The 17,253-nt window shown below is 62.2% G+C and overlaps 1 protein-coding gene across 2 annotated transcripts in view; it reads left to right on the top strand.

The window, feature by feature from the left end:
• Positions 1-2,932: 2,932 nt before the first annotated feature.
• Positions 2,933-17,253, top strand: part of SHB (SH2 domain containing adaptor protein B) — a 38,288-nt gene continuing 23,967 nt past the window's right edge. Inside the window, exon 1 of one of the 2 annotated variants that reach the window (XM_075931227.2) lies at positions 2,933-3,525. In XM_075931227.2, coding sequence (XP_075787342.1) covers positions 3,148-3,525 — 378 coding nt within the window. In that variant the 5' untranslated portion in view covers positions 2,933-3,147. The remainder of the gene's footprint in view (positions 3,526-17,253) is intronic. The other variant, XM_075931226.2, reaches the window with a different exon arrangement.

The raw sequence follows: 17,253 nt of genomic DNA, 5'->3' as shown, positions 1-17,253 counted from the left end.
CAGGCAGGCAACGCCTTCCCTTGCCTTCATTCCCCGCGGGCCAGGCCAGGGCCTCCGAGAGGCGGGGAGGTGGCCGATGCGCGAGGAGTGCGGATAGCTGTGCCCCTTCCCCGGGGACAGAGCAGGGTGCGGAACGGGCCTTTCTGCAGAAGGTGCAGTGAGCGGAGCGGACGCGTGGCTGTGGGACCCCCCCCCCAGTGCTCAGGGGCTCGCACGGCTTGCAAGAACCCGGCGTCTCACGCCGAAGCCAGAGCACCGACCCTCAGCCACCCGAGGTCGCAAGTGAGGGGACGCCCGGGGGCAGGAAATGACGGAAAACATGGCACCATCCTCCTCCTCCTGAGCTGCCTGGCAGGAGCCGCTCGCTCCTAGGGAAGGACATCAGCAAGGGCAGCACATTGTCTGCAGCAGCTCTGCACGTGCACAGCTGACAGCCAAGGCCAAGGGCCCCACCTGGACTATCCGCCCAGCCCATCTGATGCAAGAGACCAGCTCCAGGTCTGGACATGGCAGCCTGCCTGTCAGCCCACAACACCGCCCCACGGCATTCCACCTGCTCCCTGTCCTCTGGCTCGGCTTCATGCAGCACGCCAGCCCCGGGGGAGGGAGCCGGGCCCCACAGCCTCACCAGGAGTTGCTCTGTAACTTTGCTACTTAATGAAATGGAATGAGATAATTGCTTGGCATCCTCTTAGTCAGCACAGCACAGCCAGTAGCCGAGTTTGTGGGACACTTCATCCGCCAGCTACTGGCAGTCCTCGGTGCAGATACAATGTGCGGCACGTCTGAGCTCCGCTGTAGCGAGTCGCCGGTCCTGTCCTGGGATGACTGAGGGCTGAGACCTCGCTCCTCAGGCCTGGCCTTACAGGAGAAGGCTGCTCACCATTTCACAACTTATTTTTCAGAGAATCATTATTTCTGCCCCGTTGCATCCAGCAGGCAGAAGCATCGAGGATTCTCTCCCAGGGCTGTACAACCCCCCCAACCTTCCCTCCCCGCCTCCCCCTCGTTACAGCCAAAGCACCGCCCCTTGAAATGACTGGAGTTGTGGAGTAAAGGAGTCTCTGAAAACCCCCCATGCTGCCAGCTGCGATGGCTGGCGGGATCAGGGCTGCCAAGTCACCGACATTCTCCCGTCACTCCTCTCCCAGGCCCGTGGGCATAACATGTAGGGGCCCCCCATGCTGGCTGCCACTGGGAGCAGCTGGGCCAGGCTTCAGGGAGGGGCCGGCATGCTTCCCCCAGCTGGCGCGAGGCCAGTGTGGAGGTGGAAGGCTGACAGCGGGGCAGCTCTGAGGAGGAACAGACTGGAGGGAGCCAAGGCGAAACGCTCCTGATCCAGGGCATAAACAACCCTCTGATGCGGGGGTGTGTGAGGAGGAGTGTCTCCCTGGAGGGAGGCTCCCCCATAGCTGCTGGGAGCTTTGCACCTTCCTGTAAAGCCCTGGCCATTCCGGAGACAGGCTCCCGGACGACACAGACCCAGGGGCTGCTCCACTGGGCCCCACTCCCCAGAGCCGCGAGACAGCGCGCGCCGAAACGTGATCTGGCTCTGGCTGAGAGCAGACTCCCGGATGGCTGTGACATGCCGCAGCTGCTCAAACCAGAAAGGCGAGCATTCCACTTCCTTCAGCCGAGATTGTGGGCGACGGAGACAGCCAGAGGAAGTCGTCTTGGGAAGGAATTCTAATTGAACCCTGTGGCCACAAGGGTGAGGCTGTGTTCTTATTAGGTCTCTGCCACGGAAACCAGGGTTCAGGTCGAGCCAGCGAACAACCGTACCAAAACACGACACCTTTCCGCCCACGTCCTCGCAGGGCGCTCCGGAGAAGGTGTGGCCGAAAGCCAGGCCACGTTTCTCTGCGCTGCCAGCAGGCTTCGAGTCTGCTCTTCCCTGGTTCTTGGGAGACCCCTTCCTAACAGAGCCACAGGTGCGCCCTGGGACCACGCTCAAGCCAGGCTGGAAGGGAGGGTGTTGATGCCTCTAACCTGCAGAGGTGAATGAAAGCACCACAAACTCCTCGGGTCCTGCCTCTGAGAGCACACCAAGAGTCCCTGTAGTGTAGGCTGTCGTCCCCCCCCCGCCCCCGGCAGTGCTACAGCAGTGGTGTGTGTACACCTGCTGGTAGACCGGCACGAAGAACCGGCCTCCTGGCTATACAACCACAAGGTTCCCTAGCAAGGGCCTCTCCTCCTAGAAACCACGGGGACCTTTCGGGCTCCTCTGCGGCCAGGCCAATCCTTCCCGCTCCAGCTGCCAGCGAGGGGGCTGCACCCCTCCTGCAGGCCCCGCTGTGGTTCACACATCCCGTCCCAGGTACTGCCAGGGTCCTCGGGCCCTGAGAACACGTCAGCTGCCACCCAACGCAATGTGCTGCCTGCTTGGCACCCCAGGCCACCAGCCACCATGCCCCACACTCGGCACTGGCTCCCGACGGACCCGGTTCCAGGTAGCGCTCCGGCAGGCAGAGCCCCCCACGGGACCGGCCTTGTCGGCCCAGAGGCGGCCTCTCCTACAACGGCCTGCAAGACTGGAGGGGTCGTTTCCAACCCCCTGCAGCCAGCGGGGCGCTGTGGGCGTGCTCTGCTGGCAGCCTTCCAGGGCGCCGGGCAGGGCTGGTTCAGAGTCGGGGGGCACTGGCAGCAACAGCGGATCCCGGGGGCAGCCCTCTGCGGGGCGCCGGAGCACAGGTCGGGCAGAGAAGCGAGTCAGTCCCTGCGCTGCCCCTGGCAGGCCCGGGAGGAAGCTCCCCAGGGCCGCAGAGGCCGGGCCCCGAGACACTTCAAACCAGAGCAGCAGGGAGGCCCTGCAGAGAGCGCTGCACCCGGGCCAAGCCGCGACCCCCCTGCGCCGCCGAGCAGAGCCGGGGCCGGGACACGTGCTGCGGGGGGGCGCGCAGGCGGAGCTGCACGGGGGGCGGCGCCGGGCACGGAGCGCTGCCCGCCTCCCCGGCACCTGGGCCGGCCCCTCCCCCGGCCCGGGATAGGCAGGGCTGGAGCAGCCGTGTCCCGCCTCTCCGGTGCGTGCTGAGGTCAGGCCGGGCGGGCGGGCGGCGCAGAGCCGAGCCGGAGCCCGCGGGAAGTTGCGCGGGGCAGGGGCGCGGGGCCCATGGCCGGGCGGGGCCCCTGAGCGCTGCGCCCCGCGCCATGGCCAAGTGGCTGACCAAGTACTTCAGCCTGGGCAACAACAAGGCCAAGAGCCCCCCGCAGCCGCCGCGCCCCGACTACCGGGAGCGGCGCCCCGGGGCCGAGCTGCGGGCCGCGCCCCGCCACCTGCGCGACGACCCGGCCGAGCTGCTGCGCGCCTACCGCGCGCAAAAGGAGCGCGACTTCGAGGACCCCTACAGCGGGCCCGGCTCGTCCCTGCGCAAGCTGCGCGCCCTGTGCCGGCCCGAGGAGCCGCCCCGCAGCCCGAGCGCCGCCCGCCACCGCTCGCCCCAGCACCGCCTCATCAAGATCGACAGCGGCGCCCCGTGGGGCCCGGAGCCGCCGCCCGAGAGCAGCGCGCCCGGCCGGCCGGACAAGGTGAGCGCGCCGCTTGCTGGCTTTCGGGGGCCGGGGCTTGGCGCCGGAGTGACACCGGCTCCGCCTCGCCGGGCTGCCGAGGGAGCTGGGGGCAAAGCGGGGGGGGCGCGCTGGCATCTCCGTGAGCCGGGCAGATGGTGACTCGCCCCTTTCCCGAGCGCATCGCAGAAGCTCCGTCCTGGGCGGGGGCAGGCAGCGAGGAGCGGTGCCCAGGTGTGTGTGCGGGGGGGTGGATCTCAGCATTGCAGCAGGAGGCCCAGGGGCTAGGCCCTGGGGTAGACAGGACCTGCGGGCGAGGCGCTGCGGGTGCAGGGACGCGCTGAGCTGCAGGTATCCACACGGAGGGGCATCGCCCTCGGCTCTGCTGCCGCCTGTGATGTTCTGTCACCCAGGCATCGACCGGCAGAGCCGGAGGGAAGCTCTTCCCCGGTTCTGCTGTGACCTACTTTGCCAGAGCTTCCATCCAGCTGGGGAGTTTGTTCCCCCTCTGGAGAGTGAGGCGTCTGCCAGAAGCAGATTTCGGGTTTCGGTCACTTGCGTTTTCCTGAAGATGCTCGGGGGAAATAACTTTCTCATGTAAGGTTCAGGCGCGTCCCACCGGGTTAGACAGCTGGCCACATCAGCCGCTTCCTTCCGCGCCTCTGGGGGTATGGGGGGGCAGGCAGGCAGGAGGGGGCCAGAAGTACAGAAGCTGTGTTTGAGCCAGGCCAGCGGTGGGGAGCGCCCTGCGTTGGCTTGTAAAGGCGTGTTTGGAACGCCCGCCGGGCCGCTTTGCTGGTGGCTGTGGTGGAGTTCTCCACTGGCCATTGGAAGGCCCGGTCAGGTGCGGGAGGTTAGTTAGCGCCGCACGTCTGCCCTGGCTGTCAGGCGCTTCAGGGAAGTGCCGCTTTAGTCACCGCTGTTGCAATGCAAATCCACACTGATCCTGTGATGATGAGCACCCTAGAAATGTGCTTGAATGGGTGGGAGGGGAGGAAGGTCCGTGGCAAAGGTGAAGCCGAGATTACTGTTGAGTAAAGTCCCCTTGATTGCGCCAGAGCTGTTGCAAGGGAAGGCCCGGTGCTGAACCAGACTTCCGGGCTGGAGGCTCCCCTGTAAATAGTTCTGCAGCGTGTCTCCTGGCGTGTGCCGAGCCCTGCGAGCACTAGCCCATCCCTGGAGAAACCCGATGTTTTTTGGGGGGCAGCCTTTGCAAAGGCAAGTAATATTAATCCTTGGCAAGTGGAGCCGGTATCCCCACTTTTATTGCCTGGTTTTCCCTTGGCACAGGAATGACTAGGTCTCCATCCAGTGTAGACTGGCAGCTACCGGGGTGATACATGAACCGACTGTTACATTCAACTCAAATATGTGCTGGGTAGTATCAATTTAAATTGGGTAAGCGTGCGCCTGTTTAGGCGTGTAGCACAGTTGAATTGAATAGTCGCACGTTTCCATGACGGTGTAAATGAATGTATTCTGCCCAAACCTAATTCCAAATACATCAAGTTGTCAGGCTGAAATCAGAGGAGAACTCAAAGCTGAGGGTTGTGTTGTCAGTCGGTCGCATGGAGTGGCTGACTGGGAACCTTCCTTTTTCAGAGGGAGCAAGTTACAGTTAAAATACTCGTTTCCCTTCTCTGCAGGCCGCGTGGCTTGAGATGTGTGCTGGAACGTGGCATGCCCCAGGCACCCCCTCCTCGGGGCCATGTATAGTCAGACAGTACCTGCCTAGTAAGGCATGCACAATCAGTAGCTGCTCATTGGGCATGAACGTCTAAAAATCACGTGGCTGTCACAAGCAAAGTCATTTTACTCCATTTAAAGCCCTACCGGAGCATTTTTTTTTTTATTTAAATGCAGCTTCTAAATGTGCAGCCTGTTGTAAAACATGTACAGCATTTACCCATTAGATTGGAACAACTCCCAGGAACTGCTCTTTTCAGTTGTGTTCTTGTTCTGAGGCTACATGTGCCCTTAAACAAAACAAAACTCCAACAGTCATTGTTTAAAAATAGTTTGGCTCAGCAGTTGAAGGCTCTTAAAGTAGGATAATGCTAAAAGTGACTAGATTGTCGGATGCACTCTTCCCTGATCTCAGCTATCGCTTTTTGATTTGTGTAAGTGTGTGAGACCAAACACAAATTCCGCTTGGCATATTGAAAAATAAAACTTGAACTAGAGCATGGCTGTCGTATGAAAGGCACATCTACTGGTCGGGTTTTGCCGTAGCTAGAGTCAGTCTTGTTTCCTGCTGCGATGGCTCATCTCAGTCAGAAACGTTAATGTACTTGGTCTCACAGGAAAAAAAAAAACCGTGCCAGATATAAGTTGTCAGACTTTCTCGTACTCTGAGCATGTACTGAGTCAGTATATATCCGTATAAAGCACCCAGGCGATAGTCCGCATAAGAGGAGTTTGAGATCAGAACTGACTTCCCAGTATTCCAAGAAATCCAGTTCTAGCCTGACGACTCAGCCCAAACAATGGAGCTTTCCTGTTTGGTGCCATCAGATGATATTTCTGTTCACTTTCGTAGGAGGCGTTAATTTCCGGAACACTGACTTTCTCAGCTGTAGAACAAAGAGAAGCAATGTAACTTTCCGACTGAATTATTTGTTTCCTCCCTCCCTGTTGTGGAAACGAGACCTCTCTGGCTTTTCCATTACCCAGCCAAGTAGCGGAAGGACCTGGGAAGTTGGCCCAGAGGACGGGGAATCCCTCTTTCTATGAAATCCTTTTAGAACCAAAAGTTCAGCCCAGGGTTCTCGTTCGTATGGGTGGACTTGGGTCACGGTTACATGTCAGTGTCCAAAGGCTCCAGTCGATTCTGGGCCCCATGGGTGACACTGTGGCCTAGTCAGTGGGCAAGGCGCTGGTGCATGGGGGGCGGGGGACCTACGTTCTTTCCCCAGTCCTGACACTGATCTGTTGTGGGCAAGTCAGTTCAGTTCTCTGGGCCGCTATTCTCTCCTGCTCTGTTTGGTCTGTGTAGATTGTCAGCTCTTTGGGACAGGAGCTGCCTCTCCTTACAGCCCTGCTGGCTCCTGCTCCTAGCGCCCCTCCCCTCTGCCTGCGGCAGGCTGCAATGGGGGGCTGCTCCTGGGTACAGAGCCTCATGTGGTGAGGCCCCTAACTGTGGGGCTGGAAGACTCCCACATCCTGTCAGTTCCGTGGGGTTCAGGATGAAGCAGGGCCAAAGTGCTTGGTGTATTTATGTGGCTTTTTTGCCATAACACTTCCATCCTAGGGCACTCCAGGCTTTTCCATCCTTGTGTGGATTTTCCACACCAAGTGCGGAATAATTTTTGTTATGTGCACTGAGTTGTGTGAATGTGCACCACCAATAGAAACAAAAAGCTAGCTGTGGGTGCTTTGCCAATCAGCCGGGCGGCATTTGACTCTCCTGAGTGGCCACGCAAGTGCCCAGCTTACAGGGATCACTGGACCTGCTCCATCTCTGCCACGCACTTAGTACGCTCAGGTGCACAACGGGGGGAATGCTACAGCAGCTCCTCCCGGCACCCCCGTCCGCAGTGAAGGTGCCATGCACGGGCCAGGGGCCCCAGCATGCCTGCCTGCCCCAGGCGGGGCTTTGGTTTAATGCAGCCGAACGGAAGCTGTTACTAAGCGTCTCGGAGCGAGCCGAAAGAGCTCACCTTCCTGGAAAGGTCGGAGTGGGTTGCCTCCCCAAGAGCGTCTCGGCTGCAGCCTGTGTGTGAATCACGGCGCTCGGTTCACAACCGGAACGTCCTGCCCCGTGGCCTGTGTGCGCTGCCGAACGCGGTGACCCAGGGCAGGCGCAGGGCTTGCTGCCAAAGAGGAGTACCTGATGGCCCAGGAAATATCCGGGGCAGCGCAGAAACGCGGGAGAGGTGCGCGGGCACCGGGGCAGGCTCTGGATCGGAGTGCGAGAGCCCGGCGCCTGCGGTTGGCACCACAGACAGACAGACAGATCTCCCCCCCCCCCCCCCCCGTGGGTTGCGGAAGGGATCTTGCTGTTGGTCTCCGTCCCCACAGCATGCCGCAAACCGGCCTGGCTCTGGGGTGGTTGGAAGCAGCCCGCAGTCCCCACTGGCTCGCGCGCAGGACGGTTTAGTTCTGACCAGGACACGGTCTGGAGTTCCACGCCACGTGGGGCTGCCCTGGCTGCTCCTTGGGCCGTAGAGGAGCGATACCAAGGTAACGTCCCCGCTGATGTTTCTGAACGAGGATTTCTGTGACCGTATTTCCTGTTCCTCTGCTGTGGAGAGTAGAAATCTGCATTGCGGCCTCATTGCGCTTAAGCAGGTGAACCGCCCAAGATGCCTCTAGCGTGCCTGGTGATGGAGTGCTGTGGGCGCACCGAGAGGCGGGAGAGTGGTAAGATTGCTGGGCCACGGGGCAGTCCGGTTCTCAGGACCAATCGCTGGCGGCGCTGTGAGCACTTCTCCGGGTCCAGCTGCAGCCGCGCAGGAGCACATGGGCACACGCAGGTGTGATTATGCCGGGGCAGGGCAGGCCCAGCAGCTCGCTACCCCGAGGAGACACGTCCCCAGTTCGGACGGGGGGCTGTGGGCGGGCGACTGAACGCCGTGCCGTGCGGGGGCGAGACGCGGAGGAGCTGGTGTCAGATGCGTGACCCGGAGAGGCAGGGCTTTGTCAGGGCGGAGGGGCGGGCGCCTGGCTCTGTCCTGGGGAGAAGCTGCCCACGGCCCTTTGATTCTCTGCTAAGGGGCGGGCATGAGTGATGCCTGTGATGCCAGCTGCTGCAGGAAGGGGGCCAGCCTGCGTCTCCCCTAGGCAGCAGGCAGCGGTCCCAGGGCCACGCTCCAGGCGCGGGCAAGTCCCTCGCAGCCCGGGGGCGGCAGGGGCCTCTGAAGGTGCCGAGATGCCTGGTGCTCAGAACCACCTGCTGGGTCGGTCTCCGGGGTCCGTGCTGGTGCCCCCCCGCGCTGGGATGTAACCGTTCCACAGCCTGGAGCTCGCCCGCCGCCCACCCTGTGTCCAGGCCCTACAGCTGCCCTCTCTGCGCCCGGGGACCCCGGCGTGGCTGAGCAGAGGCCTGGCCCCCGGAAGGCTGGCCTCTGGTCTCCCAGGGCCGTTGACTGTCCCGCTAATGGGCAGCTGCGCGCCCCGTTCTTTGCCAGGGGGTTGGTGCAAGGAAAGGCGGGGAATTGGCTCTTGCTCCTCCAGCCCAAGGAGCCAGCCGGTGGCCAGCTGAGCGTGCTGTCGTACCCGGTACCTGCTGCCCTGCCTGTACAGCCCCGTTCGCGTCCCATCTCCCCAGTGCGTGTGCTCACAGCGTGCTGGCGCAGCGCGGCGGTGGCTGTGGATCGGGCGGCGATGGGCTGTGGAGCGGGTTCTGACGGCCGAGAACAAGTGCTGCTCCCTGCAGCGCCGTTTGGGGGCGCGGCCGCAGCTCAGGCCGTTCCGTTGGCCGGCGTGCTGCGCTCGTGGCCGTGTGCCGTGGCCTGAGCAACAGCGCTCGTGGGCAGAGCCTGATGACGTTCTGCATTCCCCGGCCGAGGAGGCAGGGAAAACGTTTGCGGCCGGGGGCGTTGGGACAGATCTGCCCCAGGCTCCCTGCGTGTTTCTGGGTGGAGGACGGTCTAAGCCTCGTGGGCGCGGTGGGCCGCGTGGCTGCGTGAGCTGCGCTGTGCTCAGGGCGAGGCGGGCCGCCCGCTCTCGGTTCCAGCAGTCCGTGCTCAGCGCACAGCGTGTATTTCATGCCCTAAGCAGGCTTGGCAGAAAACCAGCTTGGCCTTGTCCTCGGCAGGCGTTTGTGTCTTCTCTCTGCTTCCCGCTGCCGCAGGCTGAAGAAGGAATTCGGTAATGACCAGGGCTGTCACCAGTGGTTTCGCCTCCCCGGCAGGGGCCTTGCTGACGGCAGCTTTTGGACGAGCCCATCAGATCTGGGTTAGAAAGGCAGCAGCCACGGGGAGCCAACAGACAGGAGCTGGGCCCAGGGCTTGAAATAGGTTTGGTGGATTTTCAGCTTGATTTCTTTTGAAACGGCCAGTGAGAGCCCCCGGGGGCTCTTTGGAAGATCTGTAGCGGGAAATCCAGGACCCCCCCATCTCTCGGGTTCGGGTGCAAAACTGGCTTGGGAGCCGCCCCCCGCCAGCTGCGAGGCCACCGCTGCTTTCAGACATGGTTTGCTTTGGCCACCGCATTGCCTTCGCTGTGGGCGTGTTGGCCCTGCCTGTGCCCCGTCACCGCCAGCGTGGGAGTGTGACCCGCCAGGGACGCGACGAGGGGCACGAGTCGATACGGGATGTTGTGGGGGGCAGAGGAGGCAGCCGCGTGCCCCTGTGGGAAGTGCCGGGACACACTGGGACCTCGTGTGGCGGGACTGAGCGCACGGTGCTGCCCGGAGCCTGCCCCGCCCGCTCTCCCTGGGGCCCCAGGTGCGATGCTTGTGGGCAGGGAAGGGCGCTCTGGTGAGCTGCAGCAGTCTCCTGGCCGAGGACGAGGCAGGGTGGGAGCGCACTGGGGAGCCGTGCGCCCCCTCCGAGCGCGTGCGCCTGTTACCTGGCCCGTCTCCGCGGCTGCAGGGCAAAGGCCGGAGGAGGGGGGTGACCGTTTGCCTGCACCCCTGTGCTCCTGTCCCCGTTCCCGGCCGCGCTGCGCAGGAGGGAGTGGCCGCGGGAGCCGAGCCGGCCGCTAAGGACCAGTCACTTGGCTGGCGGTTCAAACCCTTCTCCTCCTCGGCGGGGCCTTGCCGCAGCTGTGCATGACGCGCCGGGCGGGGGGGGGGGGGGGGGGGAGCCCTCGGGCCTTGGGACCCCTTCTCCCCAGGGCCGCCGGAGCAAAAGGCTTTACAGGTCTGGCCGGGCGGCTCAGCCGGGGCGGCCCCTTGTCGGTGGCGGTGAGGGAAGGACCCAAGGCAGAGGCTGGGACCCACGAGTATCTTAGCGGAGAGGTGCCAAGGCCGGCCCGGCTCTGCGGCAGGATTGGGTCCGTCTGGGTCCAATACCCCCCTCCCCCCCCTCCCATCGCTGCTGTGTCGCAGGGCTTGGCCAGCTCTCCCCACAGCACCCCGGGGGCAGGCCGGGCCAGTGGCTTCATTGGACAGCTGGGATCTCAGGCACAGAGAAGCCATGTGACTTGCCCGGGGTGACGTGGGAAGTGTGTGGCGGAGCAGGGACTTGGACTCAGGTCTTCCCTGACGGCTGTGACGGGCCGGGCTGGGTCTGGGCACAGCTGAGGGCGTCCACTCAGGGCAAATTGCTCAAACGCAGGGCTCCTTACAGCCCCCAGACTGGAGACCTTCCCAACTAGGCCACCAACCAGCCCCGCAGAGCACTTCAGCTGCCTGCCTGAAGCCTCACGAACAAAACCCCTCCAGCACCCCAGCAATATCCATGCCCCAAACAGCCCCGGGCCTAACACAGGCGTGCGTGTGGGGGGTGTCTTAGAACCCAATCCCACCTACCCCGAACAGGTTCTGTCCGGTCCCAAGAAACCAGCCACAGATCCCTGGTCAATTTACTCTCTGGATCTTACCCACAAACCAGTCTGAGCCAATCCTTTAGCATCTAACAACTAAAGGTTTATTACCACAAGAAAGAAAAGCCTGAGAGTGAGGTTGTTAAAGTATCACACGTTACATGCACCGAATCTCCCAGTTCTCCATGCAGGCTCTAGCAGAGATGTTACAGCTGCTGGCTTAAAAGTCCTTGGTGCAGATCCTATGCCAGGATGGGCCCACAGTTCTTCCCGGCTTGTTGATCCCTGCGAGGCCGCATCTGGGATGAAGAGGTGAGCTGAGCACCAAGATGGAGTCGGCCACAAGGCCTATTTATATCCCCCTGGCTTCTTTCAAGCTGGAGACAGTCACATGGTCTCTGACCAGGCACCTAGATTCCTTCCCAGGTGGGTCTCGGGTACTTAAGAGACCTCTTGTCCCTGGAGCCTCGCTCATTAGCACGTCCATAGGCAGAGCCCATCGCTCAGCCACATGCAGAGAGACTTCCAGTCTCTGTACAGAGTCCATATTCCTCACTCCACACCCAGACATTACACAGATCTGTGAAGCGCAGATACAGAACCAGTAGAAAGGAGCTTTTGTTTGACCCCTCACATGGCCCCTTTGTACCACTTTTGGGGCGAACACCCCCCATGGGTGCAGCAGTGACCTGGCTGCTCCCCTCACAATCCAGTAACGTGACAGGCTGGTCCATGCAGAACCACTAGGAAAGGAAGGAGCGGGGGGGGGGGGGCCTGAGCGTGGGGCCCGTGCGGAGGGCTGAGCCCTCTTGGGACTTCCCGGCCCCGGGCCTTGGAGACTGCTCCTGTCCGGCTGCTGTGGCGCCCCGCCCGGGAGGTGATGGCCGCTGTGTCCGTGGCCAGTGTCACTGGGCGGCGCCTCGGGAAGGAGCCAGCTTGGAGACTTAGGGGCCTCTCCCCGGGCCGGCACAGCTCCGCTCTGAGCGGCTGAGGCCGAGCCAGTGCAGTGACGTGCCCCCTGTGACTGTGGGGGCCGGGTCTGTCCGAGGGTGTCTCCAGAGGCAAGCAGCCCAGGGCCTGGGAGCTGCCGCGTGGCTCTCCGGGGAGGAGGTACGTGGCCTGGCCGTGTCCCGGCAGGGCAGGGCCCGAGTGATGGGCGGGGACCGTGGCGGGGTCAGCCCCTGCTCACGCCGGGAGCCAGTGTCACTGCCCCAAGCCGGACCTAGGCCAGAAGGAGCGTCGCCCCTCCCAGGAGCTGCTCCGGCTGGCAGCGTGGGCCGCAGAAGGGCTGGGGAGCCCTTGTCCGGGCTGTGCCAGCAGCTGCAGGAGAATGCAGGCCTCTGGGAAGTGGGCCTGCCACCTGTGCTGGGGGGGGACACACTGGAGCAGCACCGCGGGCGCTGTGTGTCGGGCTGGCTGGGCCCGGCGCGGGCGAAGGCACTCACTCCTCCCCGCAGGCCTGCGCGGCGGCCCCTGTGCTCGATCTGGCTGGGGGGGCCGTAAGTTCCTAGAACTGAGCCAGTGGCCCGACTTGGCAGAGGCGGCCTGGTGTCTCCTGGGCCCACGCCCAGCGGTGCCCGGCCTCGCCGCCTTGTGATACCTCTTCATTAACCTCTTTCTTCTGTGCCCAGCCGGTTTCAGTGGCGCAAAGGGGAATGAATAAATGCTGGTCTCCAAGGGACGAGGAAATAGCGCAGATTGATTTTGTTTCTCTCCGCTGTCCCTGGGCTCCCCGGCTGCAGTTTTGTGTTCTCTTTTCTCGGCAGCCCGATGCCTCGGCCCTGGCCGTTGGCTGCGTCTGAAATTGGGGCTGGGCTCTTGGCCCAATGCCACTAAGTGGTGTGTTAACTGCCCAGAGCCCCAGAGCGCGCTGCCGAGAGACGCTTGGGGGGGGAGGGAAACGTAAAGCGCACTGCAGCGCACTGGGGCCCAGTCCCGATTCCCACCCGTTTCCGGTGGGCCGGCCCATGGGAACTCACCTCTGCTGTGGCCTGGACTAGGATCACGTTTCATCTCCAATAGAGCGGGGTGGGCTGCTGCTCCGGATTGCAAACGCAGGGCAACTCCACTGCAGCCTCTGGGGCTCATTTCAGGCTTGAGAGTCTGGGTGGGCGCTTGTGCCTCTCTCTGCTCGGAATGTGAAAACCGTTATTCTTTAAAACATTTGCAACTCCCCATCGCCTGGAAACGTCCCGGGGGCAGCTGTGTCCACATCTGCAGAACAGTGAGGAGTCCTGTGGCCCGTGGAGACAGATTTCGGAGGCGCGTGTCTCCGAGGTGCCTCGGGATCCCTCGTTGCCGATGCGGCTTTGGAATGTCACTGTGCGGAAGAGAGATGCTGCTTTAACCAGCTTAGTGTAAATGAAAGCAGCCCAGAAGCAGGTAGGTTCTTGGCCTCTGTACGCGTTCCCCGTGTCTTAGTAGAGGTTGCCCACAGTGCCACGCTGTCCAGCGTTCGCCGGTTTGGGTCTCTGCTGCTGGAGTCTATTTGCAGGCCCATGTGAGGGGGTGGCTGGTCAGTTCGTAACCCTGGTGTTTGTAACGCTGCAGTTCTGTGGATGTTTTCTGGAGTTACCCTGATTTGGTTAGCTCTGTAGTAACAAAGAGTCATTCCTTGTGCAAGTTCTTTGAGCGTTTGAGTTCTCATTTGACAATTGAAATGACTGTGAAGGGGACACACAGTCATGAACTGCTCACCTGGCTGACTCTCGGGGTGTTTTCACTTTGTTAAACATTGTATTCTGTGGGTTTTGCCATGTGCTGTTCTGTGTAGCCAAGAGTAACCGATCTTGTTGGTAGGTTCCTGGAAGAGCCTATTGCAAGTGAGTAACTACACGTCCAGGAAGGGGAGCTAGTGGGAAAACGCTCTGTGTGAACGACTGAAGGCAAAGCCCTGTGGTGGCGTAGCCTGCCGGAAGGGCGGATAGTGTGACGAAGCATAGTCGGTAATAACCCTTGGGGATCCGCCGGCTGCTAGTAATGAATGTTGATCGGCTATTCCATCACGGCTCCCTGCGCCAAGGCAGAGCGTGTGGAGTGGGTGCATGGGCCCCTCCACACCCTAGGAAACAGGACCCACTCTGGGAGCCTGTGACGTAGTGGGGGTACTTGCTGGGCGGTGGTGACGTAGGGGGGGTACTTGCTGGGCGGTGGTGACCTCTGCTGTCTGGAGCAAGACCCAGCAGGGAAAACCTCATTATGCAAAGGTGACTCAAAAACCTGTCTGACCTGCGGCCCCCCATGGGGAGAAACAAAGGGAGGTGGATGCTGCCCTGGCTGTGGGCAGGGCTAGAAGAGGGGGAGTTAGTTCCTGGCTGGAAGGCAGGGAAGAAGGAGCTGGGGAGGGGGCTGGGACTCCCCTATCTCAAGGGGGGCACTGAGGCCTCTTAGCCCCAGTTCCTGTAACCAGATTACATCTGTGCTGTGCTGTGCTGGAGGAACAATAAACAACCTCCATTCCACTGGCTGGTGAAGTCTGTTCATGCCATTTCGGGGGTGCAGGAGATGGGAAAATCCCGACGCGTTGTCACAGAGCCGCAGGGAGGGAACCTGTTCCTCGTGCCGTGCGGCTGGCTGTCCCTCACTTCTGGGGCTGGGTGCCAGCCGGCGGCTCGCCTGGCCTCCCGAAGGAGGAAGTGGTGTTTTCAGGGTCTCGGTGGCCATAGGAGACTCTCTTGAGCTGGGAAAGCGGGCTCTGCTTCCAGGCAGCATGGGTTCTGGTGGAAACCCCTGTCGGAGTTCCCAGTGCACGGAACAGCAGTAACTTCTCGGCCGCTGCCTGAGGGGTGGCCAGGCGGGTAGAGCCATCGGCAGGACCGCTTCCCCAGGGGCGTGTCCGTGCCAGGCCGGGATCTGTGGGGCTCTGCTCTCCGGGGCCCCGCTTTGGAGAGAAGGAAACCCCTCGTTGCTTTTCACTCCCCCAGCTTGGCTGCAAGCGAGGCTTTCCAAAGCATAGTGAGGCTCGCATGCAGCCCGCTCCCTCAGCAGCCCCCTCGTGCTGCACTGCCGTGCGTGCGTCCGTGGCTGGGGTGGGAGCTGGTGTTGCGTGTGGCGTTATTCGGCCGCCGGCATGGACCTGGGCGCAAGGAGACAGCACTGGTGATGGGAAACTCCTGCGGGGTCCTGGGCTCAGAAAAAGGCAACGCATCGCGGTGTTGGGAGAGCCGCTGGAAACCGGCTGGGGTGCTGCTTTATGCCCCTTGTGCACTGCCCGTTGCGAAGCGAAGCGGTCACGCACGCTGAAGGGCTGAGTGGTTTGTGCTCTTCCCAGGGTGGAACGTTAGCGAGACAAATTGATACTTTCAGATCTCGTGGCTTTCAGAAAAAGGGGATAATTTTAGCCCAGCCCAGCTTGCTAAGGATTCCTAGAAGAATTCATCTGAGATTGTATCATGTGGTGGTGTTGTAAAGGGCCGTAAGGGCCTGTGAGAGAAACCTTCTCCCAGCAGTGATGGATTTCCATGGCAGTGCAGCTCCGCCGGGCAGACCTGCAATTTGAGACTTGCTTTCCAAATTGGGACACGTTTCGTCCTCTTGGTTTTCTGTCCACTTGAACTTCTGCCCCCCTAGAACCGAATGGGGGCGTTGTCCCTGGTTTCACTGGGTGCTGTACCTCAGAAAGCCAAGCTGTAGGATTCCTGTTGGTCACTGACTGCTGCCTTGTGCACTGTTGTACCAGGAGTGTTGCAGCCAGCCTGGAGTACTTTCAGCAGCACCGGGCCAGGTTCCGCTCTGCTGGCCGTCTGTCCGCTTGCTTTTAGCGGCTTTTGACGAGATCCCCATTGGCGCTGGCCGGCCTCAGCGCGTTGACAGAAGCCAATTAAAAACGAGAGTCGGGTCGATGTCAACGTGGACAGCAGCCTGCCTTCCCACCAGCCATCTGTTGGCAGCTGCCTGCGAGACAGGCCACCCGCTGGCCATTCCAGACTCACAGCGCCCGGTTCCCTCGCTGCCACTGCTGCCCTGCCGGGGGACAGGAACCCACAAGCACCCGCCGGACTGGGCCCTTCCTGCTGAGCTTGCTGCAGGCGCCGCTGCCTGCCCCGTGCGTTGAACCTTCAGCCCTGCTGCTAGTCCCTGCTCGTCTGGCTGCAGACTCGGCGGGTGCGCCCTGGGTCATCGGGCCTCCTGCTTCCGCATCAGGGTACCTGCAGGCCCGTGTGCCGCGCGGGATCCGTCCACTGCTGCGCTTGCCTTGGGGTGTGAGCCTGCGGCTGGAACTCGCCTCGGCAGCCCTGGCTGGAAACAGCTGTGGAAGTTTGGTTGGGACTCTCCGGCTGTGCCAGAAACAAGCCGTGCGAGAGTCTGCTGCCAGCTCAGCTCAGCGGATGCCAGTGAAAACAAACCAAAACGAGCATCGTGGAAGGCCAGCGGCCCGGGGCAGGCTGGCTGCGTCACGCGGCAGAGAGCGACCTGCTGCACGTCGGACGCTCCTCGACTGCACTGTCCGGCTTCAGGCTCCCCTTGATTTCATACCGCTGATGGGAGAGTCGGTGTCTTTACAGCTGGGAATACCCGGGAGACTCTCCGAAGCTCGCCCAGGTGGTGCTCCCCAGGGGAGAGATTTGTACGTGTTTCCCTACGGAAATCCCGGTTGATCTGCTCACCGGTTACTTGTGACCCTAACGTGTCATGGGTTAACTGACTGAGCAGGATCCCACCACTCCAGCCCCAGTCTGTGTGGCTCCTGGGGCTGGCTCCGTCAGCTCCCGACTCCCAGCCCCCGGCGCTAGCCACGCAGGGCTGGAGCAGCTCTCTGCCCACCTGGCCGGGTTGGCTGATGGTGTAACTGGTGCCCATTCGCATCCCTGCTGTGCTCGTCTCAGCGGTGCCTGGACCGCTGCTGGAGGAGGGTTCTCGGTGAAGTGGGGGGTGCAGGCGTGTGGGGGGAAGGAGCCGTTTTGCAGCTGGTGGAAGCTGAGAGGCGGCAGGCCTGGTTCCGGCGCGTGGGCCGGCTGGTGGCACAGCGCTGCTCTCCTGTTGGCCGTGCAAAGGAGAGGAATCGTGTGGTGCTCCAGGACGGCCACAGGTCCACTTGTGTGTCTTGCTTCTGGAAACCGTAGGAGCAGCCCCCGCCCCCACCAAAGGCAGCTCCTGCGCATGGGTTGGGCTGTGCTACGGGGTCAGTGCTTTGCCGGGGGGGGGTCCACACTGCCGGGCCCCCAAGTGCTTTGCTGGGGGGGGTCCACACTGCCGGGCCCCCGAGTGCTTTGCCGGGGGGGGGGTCCACGCTGCCGGGCCCCCGAGTGCTTTTCCGGGGGGGGTCCCTGCCGGGCCCCCGAGTGCTTTGCCGGGGGGGGGGTCCCACGCTGCCGGGCC

The sequence above is a fragment of the Pelodiscus sinensis genome, chromosome 6, assembly GCF_052426305.1.
Source record: "Pelodiscus sinensis isolate ZL-2025 chromosome 6, ASM5242630v1, whole genome shotgun sequence".
In the NCBI taxonomy this organism is placed as follows: Eukaryota; Metazoa; Chordata; order Testudines; family Trionychidae; genus Pelodiscus; species Pelodiscus sinensis.
This window is presented reverse-complemented; position numbering and strand designations above follow the sequence as displayed.